Consider the following 11336-nt stretch of genomic DNA (forward strand, 5'->3'; position numbering starts at 1 on the left):
AAAAAAAAAAAAAAAAAAGTTATACTACCAAGTAGCATTACTGAGTCAAGAGTAATGCATAGTTAATGGTACTTTATATATTCGTAAATTACTTCTTAGAAGAAATGTACGGCACAGGGACTTCCAAAGTTGACAAAAGTGTTGGCTTGATAAGGCAGGCATTGCAGGCAAGGGTTGGCAGGGGAGAAGAAAAAACAATAATATATAAAATGCTTTTTCTCTATAGCTGTTTGACTAGCTCATTTGTAGAATCAGCAGTTAAGAAGTATTTATTAAGCTTAGTGTATGACAAGTCCAATGCTAAGAATTAGAGAAGAAGCAAAAATTGGAAGATACAGGTTTTTCACTGAAGAGACTTATAATCTTATAATGTGCTTGGAGTCACAACATATACACTGAAACAATGAGATGATAATATAAAGCAATATACTTTTTTTCTTAATTGATACCATGTAGGCTATTGGGATGGGGTATTCAGAGAAAGGAAGAAGACATATTGAGTCGGGTACATGAGAAATGCTTTGGAGAGAAAGTGGGATTGGAATTGAGCTTTGAAAGGAGACAGGATTTGAAGGGAGGAGGAAGAGAATGGGACTCTCAAGATGAAGGACTAACACTAGCAAGGATCCTAAGGCATGTGTGTTTATTGAGGAGAAAGCTTGCCTGGTAGTTTTAAACCCAGGATATGCCATTCAGTAACATGTGAACCAATTAATTAACCACCCTTAGCTTCAACTTCCTCATCAGTAAGGTAGGGATAATACTACCTTTTAAAATCCTTATGAGGATCAATTGAATTTAGTAGAACACCTGGCTTATGGGAAATTATCACAGTATTTTTGGATTTTACAACTCTAAATGGCATTATTCATGTTCTCTGTGGAATGAAACTTCCAGGAGCACTGCTCCATAGAATGCAGTGTAAATTGTGCCCCCAAATAACATAAAAATAATGCAGAAGGTTTTAGTCTTAATGACAATAGCGTCATGATCATGGGGAAGAATGTGCTATGTTTAAGAAGATTGGTACATGATATGACTTGGAATAAAATGTGAATAGGATATGGAAGTAGACATGAAGACAAATGAATAGATTATGTGCATTTCAAATGAAAAATCAGTTGGATTTGTGACTGACTGGATATAGGGTTGGATCAAGTCAAGTCCCAAGTTTTTGAGTGTAAATGATTAGATAAAATTGTATTGTCATTCATGAAGCAAAATTAGGAAGAAAGAGACTTTTGAGAAAAAAGGTTTAGTATAATTATAAACATGTAAATTTTACATGAGAGGAGGATATATGATTATAAATATATATAAAAAACAAGGGGCTGGGTGTGGTGGCTCACGCCTGTAATCCCAGCACTTTGGGAAGCCAAGGCAGGTGGATCACTTGAGGTCAGGAGTTTGAGACCAGCCTGGCCAACATGGCGAAACCTAATCTCTACTAAAAATACAAAAATTAGCCAGGTGTGGTGGCGTGTCCCTGTAATCCCAGCTACTTGGGAGGGTGAGGCAGTAGATTCGCTTGAACCCAGGAGGTGGAGGTTGCAGTGAGCTAACACCACTGTACTGCAGCCTGGGCAACAGAGCAAGACCCTGTTTCAAAAAGAAAAAAGCAATTAAGGAACTGGGCGTGGTAGTGGGCACCTGTAATCCCAGCACTTTTGAGAGGCCAAGGCGGGTGGATCACTCAAGGTCAGGAGCTTGAGACCAACCTGGCCAACATGGTGAAACCCCATCTCTACTAAAAACACAAAAATGAGCTGGATGCGGTGGTGCACGCCGGTAATCCCAGCGACTCTGGAGGCTGGAGGAGACATTCTTCACTCTTTTTGAAAAATTCTATTTTCCCTCCAAAAAAGAAAAATAGTTCATATGTGATATATATGGCAAAACTGCAATATGTTCAATATCAACAATAATGGGGCTCTCTGAAGGAAATTTATTCCATGGCCAAATAGTTACAGTTCTGAAAGATTTTTGCCCATACTCAGATTCACTTAGGTCAAATGTAAATGTCTTCAAATCTGATATTTATATTTTTGTCCTCAATGGATATGAATAGGTAGCTAAAATACTAGACTTTTGCTTTGTTTTGCATCAAGGAGCCTGAAGAAATAAATGCAGATGATGAGATAGAGGATACATGTGACAACAAAGAAGATGACCTGGGAGCTGTAGAAGAACAACGTAGTGTCATCCTACATCTCTTGTCACAGCTTAAACTGGGCATGGATTTAACGAGAGTAAGTAATGGCATAAGCTGGCTATGGAGATTGTTAAGGGCTGTACCAGTAATTCTTCATGTTTATGTCAGGACTTTTTATTTATTTATTTACTTTGTTAATATTAATTTTAATTTTTTTGTTCGAGACAGAATTTCACTCTTATTGCCCAGACTGGAGTGCAGTGGTGCAATCTCGGCTCACTGCAACCTCCACTTCCTGGGTTCAAGCGATTCTCTTGCCTCATCCTCCTGGGTAGCTGGGATTATAGGCACCCACCACCACGCCCAGCTAATTTTTTGTAGTTTTGGTAGAGATGGGGTTTCACCATGTTGGCCAGGCAAGTCTCGAGCTCCTGACCTTGTGATTCTCCCACCTCAGCCTCCCAAAGTGCTGAGATTACAGGCATGAGCCACTACACCTGGCTGATCTATTTTTTGTGATTTTTATTTTTTATGATTTTTTTTTTTTTAGTCTCCTGATCAGCATTTTTTATTTTCATAAAAAATGGCTTTCTTGGCCAGGCACAGTGGCTCATGCCTGTAATCAGGCTGGCCTTGAACTCCTGATCTCAAATGATCCACTGTCCTCGGGAGGCCGAGGTAAAACCCGTCTCAGGAGGCTGAGACAGGTGGATCACTTGGGGTCAGAAGTTCAAGACCAACCTGGCCAACGTGGTGAAACCCCAACTCAGGAGGCTGAGACGGGCAGATCACTTTAAGTCAGGAGTTCAAGACCAGCCTGGCCAACATGACAAAACCCTGTCTTAGGAGGTGGCTGAGGTGGGCGGATCACTTGAGGTCAGGAGTTTGGGACCAGCCCGGCCAATGTGGTGAAACCCCGTCTCTACTAAAAATACAAAAATTAGCCGGGCATGGTGGCCTGTAGTCCCCAGCTACTCGGGAGGCTGAGGTGGGAGGATCTCTTGATCCTGGGTGGTGGAGGTTGCAGTGAGCTGAGATTGTGCCACTGCGCTCTAGTCTGAGCAACAGAGCAAGACTCCATCACTAAAAAAAAGGCTTTCTGGTTTTCTTGTGCAGCAGGAAGTTGTCTGGCAAATAATACCAATCGTCTTTGAGTTTCAGAACAAAATTAAAGGGGTCCATTGGTATACTATACTGGAAAACGTAGAGAAAATTATGTAATCCTACAAAACTATGAAAGACACTTTCACTTACTTCCCACATGCGGATCATGCATTTGGGTATTATCTATAACAGGAGTCTGCAGACTTTTTCTGTAAAGGGCCAGATAGTAAATATTTGCAGCTATGTGGACATAGGTCTCTGTTGTAGCTGTTCAACTCTGCCTTTGTAGTATAAAAGTAGCCATAGACAATATACTGGATTGGGCATGGCTGTATTCCAACAAAACTTCATTTACTAAAACAGGAGGCCAGATTTAACCCAAAGACTACAGTTTGCAGATTCCTGGCCAAAAGCTTTGCTACTTTAAGTGTGATCTGAAGACCAGTAGCATCGCCATCACCTGGAAACTTGTTAGGAATGCAGAATCTCAGGCCCCAGTCGCAGACGTGGTGGACCAGAATCTGCATTTTAATAAGATCCTTTATGATTCATATATACATTAAAGTTTGAGAAGCACTAATCTATAGTTTTTAATTTTAGGCCGGTTTTCTCTGTTCCCAGTTTATTTAACTAGTGTGTCTTAATTTGTCTTAACAATTAATCCATGACATTATTTAAAAAGCCAATCAAGTTCAAAACCTATATATGTCAAATATATATTACTTTAGGATTATTTACTTTGAATTACTGATGAAACAATTTTGCATTAGTATGGAATTTCAAAATTGACTTTAGTAGATAGATATCAATTGGAGATTTTTTTGATGACATTGAAGGTAGATTTAAAACATTGTTTCCAACGAATTGTTCATCTGAAAATATAACTTAAATAGAAAGCATAAGAAGCAGACATTTTAGGAATTAATGAAGAAACCCATAAAGCTTTCATTATTTATATAGCTTCAGTATTTCAGCTGGGAATCATTTCTGTTCTAGAAATATTTTCATATCAATGGTTCAGAAAAGACCTCATAGTTGTGAAACTGGTTAAAAATGAATAGTCTTCTGAATGGGGTTGTTTGGTATTAACATGGTGTTTGCAGTCCCTGAGATTTGCATTTATAAGGCGCAAGAACAGCATTGAGGTTTATGAGGCATAAGAGCATTTGAAAAAAGTGTGCTGTAATAGTAATCCACATGGTAGAAGTTCTCTCATGGCATGAATAACTGCATATACTATACTTTCTCCACATTTGTACCTTGTTGATTAAAAAGTTGTATGTGGCTGGGTGTGGTGGCTCATGCCTGTAATCTCAGCACTTTAGGAGGCCAAGGCAGGTGGATCACATGAGCCCAAGAGTTCAAGACCAGCCTAGACAACATGGCAAAACCCTGTCTGTACTAAAAAATACAAAAATTAGCTGGGCATGATGGTGCACGACTGCGATCCCAGCTACTAGGTGGCTGAGATACACGAATTGCTTGAACCTGGGAGGTGGAGGTTGCAGTGAACCGAGACTGCCACTGCACTCCAGCCTGGGCAACGAAGCGAGACCCTGTCTCAAAAAAAAGGAAAGAAAGAATGTTGTATGTGTTACACATATATTACATTAATATTAACCAACCACAAATTAAGAACATCTATACAACATTTAATGGAATGATACTTTTCAGGCAATATTAAAGAGCCTGGTGGCCGGGCACCGTGGCTCACGCCTGTAATTCCAGTACTTTGGGAAGCTGAGGCGGGTGGATCACTTGAAGTCAGGAGTTGGAGACCAGCCTGGCCAACATGGTGAAACCCTGTCTCTACTAAAAACAAAGAAATTAGCCTAGCGTGGTGGCACACGCCTGTAATCTCAGCTGCTTGGGGAGTTGAGGCAGGAGAATCTCTTGAACCCAGGAGTCAGAGGTTACAGTAAGCCGAGGTTGCACCACCGCGCTCTAGCCTGTGCGACAGAGCTAGATTCCGTCTCAAAAAATAAACAAATAAAGATAGTCTGGTGACTAAACTTCTGTCACAGCTATGTCTTATCTAATAATAACACTTAACAAATATTTACTGGGCCCTTGTTATATTCCAGACACTGTGCTAGCTCTTGGGACAGCAACAAAGAAGATAACCATGGTCCTAACCTTCATATTGTGAATAAGTAATATGCACTTTCCCTACTGTTCATTTTGTTCCTTTTTAAATAATATTATGAAATTAGTGTAAACACAGAAAATTTTAGAAAACCAAAGAAAATCTATCATTTCACTACCCTAACATAACACAGCTCTCACTTTTGGTATTCCTGTCCAATCTTTCTTCATTTTGTCATAGTTTATACGCAGTTTTGTTTTACTTCCTTTTTTCAGTTAATTTTTGTGTGTGTGAAATGTGTTAAACACACAGAAGACTGAATGGAATACATATAAACATTTAAAGAAAAAAGACAAAATGAATACCCGTGTATCTACCTCTGATATTAAGCTATAGAACATTGCCTGAACTTGGAATCTCTGAGTTCCCCTCTCATTTATAGTCCTCTACTTTTTCCTCCACATAACAATTTACTTTACTTTTGTGTCAATTATCGCTCTACTTTTTGCTATGGTTTTACTGCTTTTTTGTACTCCATAATGATGTTTAGAAAAAAATGAATAGCTAACATAAGCTTAGCTTAAGGAAAGGACTGTGTTGCCATTTGTAGAAAACAGCTCCCAGAAAAAGATAAGTTAAACATTTGAGTCTCTGGCTTTAGCTTTTTATGTTATTGAGAAAGTTTAGAAGAGCCCTTTGTAGTGAAATTAGAAGGCAAAGTTGTGAGTCCTGTAAAATATACATCCCAGAGCATTTGGTGTGAGCCAGCTGCAGGAGGAATGTGGGCTGGGGAAGTGAACTGCTCAGTATTTTCAGTTTCAGAGCAAACTGTGACCTACCTCCAACTCTCAGGAATAGATTGAAGTTAGAAGGCATCTGTTGGGAAATGAGCATCTTCAGCCAATCCAGACAGCAGAACATGGAGAGGAGAGTAAGAATTTCACCAGCGGATAGTCAACACAAGCCAAATACAGATACACTTGGAATCAGTTTCACTAGGCTATTTTATCCTCAGATTTGAAAAGATGATACAATGGCAGCATGAAGCGTGTGGATGACAGTCTTCAGTATGTCTGTCTCTTGAGTCACATCACTCTAATCTGGACCGGGATTTCCTTTAGCTTTCTCTTTGGCTAAATCTGTTTACTGTATCCATTTCTTCTTTCTTGGTTGCCTCTCATTTTGTTGAAATACATCCTCCATTAATTTCTCAGGAAGATTTGTAAGAAGAAAATGTGAAAATGTGTGTCTGAAATGTCTATGTTGCCTTCATGTTTCATTGCTGGTTTAGATAGAATTTGTTGCTTGTGGCCAGGTGCAGTGGCTCACGCCTGTAATCCCAGCACTTTGGGAGGCCGAAGCAGGCAGATTACTTGAGGCCAGGAGTTCGAGACCAGCCTGGCCAACATGACAAAATCCCATCTCTACTAAAAGTACAAAAATTAGCCAGGCATGGTGGCACATGCCTGTAATCCCAGCCACTCGGGAGGCTAAGGCACAGGAATCACTTGAACCTGGGAGGTAGAGGTTGCAGTGAGCTGAGATCACGCCACTGCACTCCAGCCTGGGTGACAGAGTGAGACTCCATCTCAAAAAAAAAAAAAAGAATTTGTTATTTTTAAATAATTTTCTTTTATAATGTCTCCTTGCTACAGGGTTCTAATGAAAAGACTGAAGTCATTCTGATTCCTGATCTTTTGTTTGTGACTTGTTTTGTAGTTTTTCTCTCCAAAATTGTTTAGAATCTTTTCTTTGTCATGTCTTGATATTATGACATTGATGTAGATTTCTTTTATCCGTTGTATCTGGGTACTTGGTGGGCCTTTTCAGTGTGACAACTCATGGTTTTGAGTTCTCTGCAATTTTCTTGAGTTATTTCTTTGATGATTGTATTAGGGTTCTCTCGAAGGATGGAAATAATAGGATAGATAGATACATAAAGGGGAGTGTATTAAGGAGTATTGACTCACGTAATCACAAGGTGAAGTCCCATAATAGGCCATCTGCAAGCTGAGGAGCAAGGAATCCAGTCTGAGTTCCCAAACTTCAAAAGTAGGGAAGCCAGCAGTGCAGCTTTCAGTCTGTGGTTGAAGGTCCAAGAGTCCAAAAGCGAAGAACTTGGAGTCCGACGTTTGAGGGCAGGATGCATCCAGCACAGGAGAAAGATGTGGGCCAGAAGACTCAGCAAGTCTAGTCCTTCCATGTTCCCTTGCCAGCTTTTATCCTAGCAGCTGATTAGGTGGTGCCCACGCAGATTGAGGGTGGGTCTACCTCTCCCAGTCCACTGACTCAAATGTTATTCCCCTTTGGCAACACCCTCACAGATGCACCCAGGAACATTACTTTGCATCCTTCAATCCAATCAAGTTGACACTCAATATTAACCATCACAATGATTTTTCTTTCTTCCAATTTTTTGTTTGTTTGTTTGTTTGTTTTCTCTGAAATCCTTATTATATGGCCATTGGACTTCCTGGTCTGGTCTTTTATTTTTCTCTCCTACTTTTCCTTTTCTCTCTTTGTCTGGCTTTGGTGTTTTGGGAGATTTCTTCACCTTTTATCTTTTAACCCTTCTTTTGACTTTTAATTATTGTTATGTTTTTAAATGTACTGATTTTTTTAAAAAGCATTCTTGTTGTATGTATATAATATCTTCTTAATTCTCTGAAGATATTATTTTTTGTTTTTATTTTTCCCCTCCTTTGAGGTTTCTGTTTCTCCAAATCCGTTTCTTTATTTTGTTCTTTATATTCCTAGTTAGAGGTTTTCTCGGAAATCAGTATTTCCTTTCTGCTAACAATTAAGTTTAGGGAAACTAAAACCTGACTTCAACACATAGGTGGAGCCTATGTTTTTCATTGTCCCATAATCTGGATGGGCCATTTGTTGGGAAACTTGGTGTCAGTATCATTAGGTTTTTCCTCTAGGTTTAGTCAAATTTCCCAGAAGAAAAATTTTTTCATCTCGCACTTGGTGAGTCCAAAAGTAGTTAAAAAGGAGAAGAAGGCTGCATGAGAGAGGGTGTTAATAGCTAGCATTTAGTTTACGTGAAGTTATTAAATGCCCTTGTTATGTATCACTTGGTATCCACTCTCCTAGAATTCCTTGCTATTCTCCAGTCTAGAGAATAGACCACCTTGTTTATCCAGAGGCTAAACCTCTAGACTTTGAGGTCTAAGAGGGTAGTTACTAACAGTGTGGAGTTGGGGGTATGAGTTAGGCATCTAATTGCTTTCCATACAGATTTTACTCAGTTATTTTTATTTTAGCATTTCTGTGAACCCCCAGATCCAGAGGCACCTAGTGCTGTCAGCTCCTGAGCCTTTTCAGGAATCTGTGCATGTTGTAATCTACTGCCTGAGTTTCAGCTTTCCCCTTAGGAACTCTCAAAATTTTGTTGTGTTTTGTCTACTTTCCTGATATCTCTGGGTTTGTCTTTATATGAAGTTTATTTAATTTCAGTGGAATTTTGGTAGAAAATGAAATTAAGATGCATGTGTTCAATTCACCAACTGAACCTGCAACATCCACTGTCTTTTGTATTATTTATATCATCTTCAAAAACATCTTTTTAAATGACTATAATAGTCAATTAAATGAAAGTTCCCTACTTCAGTTAGCTAGAACCATAGTTCAAAATGGAGGTTGTTCTAATTATTTTTTCACATTGCTTTTCCTTCATTCAATTATTTATTTCCTAAGGCTAGATTCTTAGAATAATAAGTACTAGGCTAAATAGTTAAGAGCATCTTAGGGCTCTTGAAAAATATTGCCAGATTTTGCTTTCTCACAGGTTTGAACCATTTTGCAGTGCCTTTCTGAACTCTGCTTTAAGTAAAATACTTAATCTTTCTTACACTTACCTGGTTTTAAGTATAAAAAGTTCTCTTATTGGAAATAGTTCTCTTGTACTTAAGATTAAATATATGTTGCAGTTTTTGCTTCGGTCTGTGATCTCTTTAGTCTGTTCTCAGGGAATGACATTTATTGACTCTTCTCATGTCTTGGTCATTCATCTACAATTCTTTTTTTTTTTTTTTTTTTTGAGGCGGAGTCTCGCTCTGTGGCCCAGGCTGGAGTGCAGTGGCCGAATCTCAGCTCACTGCAAGCTCCGCCTCCCGGGTTCACGCCATTCTCCTGCCTCAGCCTTCCGAGTAGCTGGGACTACAGGCGCCCGCCACCTCGCCCGGCTAGATTTTTGTATTTTTTAGTAGAGACGGGGTTTCACCGTGTTAGCCAGGATGGTCTTGATCTCCTGACCTCGTGATCCGCCTGTCTCGGCCTCCCAAAGTGCTGGGATTACAGGCTTGAGCCACCGCGCCCGGCCCATTCATCTACAATTTAATTTTAACATAGGAAAGGAGCAAAGGCAGGCTAACATTTACTTTGAGTTTTAATGCCGTTTCCCTGGTGATACTTTTATCCAGTCTAGAAGTTTGAGGATTTTTTTGAAGTTTCTTCTAACCCTCTTGAATTTATGTTTAATCTTGGGCAGGTTTGCATTTCCTTGTAAGAATGCTTTTTTTTTTTTTTTTTTTTTTCAGATAGGGTCTCACTCTGTTGCTCAGGTACAAGTGCAGTGGCACAGTCATGGCTCATCGTAGCCTCGACCTCCCAGGCTCAAGTGATCCTCCCACCTCAGCCTCCTGAGCAGCTGGGACTACAGGCACAAGGCACCATGCCCAGCTAATTTTCGTATCTTTTATAGAGACAGGGTTCCACTATGTTGCCTCGGCTGGTCTCAAATTACTGTGCTGAAACAGTCCTCCCAACTTGGCCTCCCAAAGTGCTGTGATTATAGGCATAGAGACCCTGTGCCTGGCCAAGAATGCTTATTTTTTAATGTGACTAAACACTTTTTCTTTATGACTTTGTTTTTAATACCCATCTAGAATGAAATGTTTTCAGAGAGAGAATAGTTGTCTACAGATACGCTACACATGGATTAAATTTCCCGTCTTTCATTGATTGTTGTTGTTGTTTTAGGTGGTGCTTCCTACATTTATCCTAGAGAAGCGTTCCTTGCTGGAAATGTATGCAGACTTTATGTCTCATCCAGACCTATTTATAGCCATCACTAATGGAGCCACAGCTGAGGACAGAATGATTCGCTTTGTTGAGTACTACCTTACCTCATTTCATGAAGGCCGTAAGGGAGCCATTGCTAAAAAACCATACAATCCTATCATTGGAGAAACATTTCACTGTTCCTGGAGGATGCCAAAAAGCGAGGTAGCATCCAGTGTTTTTAGCTGTTCTTCCACCCAGGGAGTCACAAATCATGCTCCTTTATCGGAGGAGTCTTTGAACCAGGTGGGAGCAGACTGTTATACAGTCAGATTTGTTGCTGAGCAGGTTTCTCATCATCCTCCAGTCTCAGGATTTTATGCAGAATGTACAGAGAGGAAGATGTGTGTAAACGCGCATGTCTGGACTAAGAGCAAGTTCTTAGGCATGTCAATAGGCGTGACAATGGTTGGAGAAGGTAAGTAGAAAAATTATTTTACATATATATATATATTTTTTTTTTCAAGCAGGAATGAAAGTTTATTTAAAAAGGCTTTAGAACAGGAAAGAAAGGATAGTTCGTTTGGAAGAAACCCAAGCAGGCACGTGAAGGTCAAGTGCCTGTTTTACGATTTTTAATATCAAACTACAATCTTAAATTTAGGAACCCTAGATAAATATTAACTATAAGTTTAAAATGTTAAGTTAATTTTTAGCTCCAATTCCTAGAGTGTTCCAGAATGCTTCTTGGGGGGATGGGAGGAGTATATCTATGAACTAATGTAAATTCTCTTTTTAAATTATTTTTTTCTGATTTTAAATATTTCCTTTCTTTTCTTTTTTTTGAGATGGAGTCTCACTCTGTCGCCCAGGCTGGAGTGCAGTGGCGCGATCTCAGCTCACTGCAACCTCTGCCTCCCAGGTTCAAGCAATTCTTCTGCCTCAGACTCATGAGTAGCTGGGATTACAGGCGCCTGCCACCATGCC

At 39.7% G+C, this 11336-nt stretch overlaps 1 protein-coding gene across 2 annotated transcripts in view; it reads left to right on the forward strand.

Moving 5' to 3' along the window:
• OSBPL11 (oxysterol binding protein-like 11) overlaps positions 1–11336 on the forward strand; it is a 102533-nt gene that overhangs the window by 61676 nt on the left and 29521 nt on the right. For both annotated transcript variants that reach the window (XM_011971527.1, XM_011971526.1), the window contains 2 exons: positions 2109–2249; positions 10329–10827. In XM_011971527.1, the coding sequence (XP_011826917.1) occupies positions 2109–2249; positions 10329–10827 (640 nt within the window). The remainder of the gene's footprint in view (positions 1–2108; positions 2250–10328; positions 10828–11336) is intronic.

This window comes from Mandrillus leucophaeus, unplaced genomic scaffold (genome assembly GCF_000951045.1).
Source record: "Mandrillus leucophaeus isolate KB7577 unplaced genomic scaffold, Mleu.le_1.0 Scaffold123, whole genome shotgun sequence".
In the NCBI taxonomy this organism is placed as follows: domain Eukaryota; kingdom Metazoa; phylum Chordata; class Mammalia; order Primates; family Cercopithecidae; genus Mandrillus; species Mandrillus leucophaeus.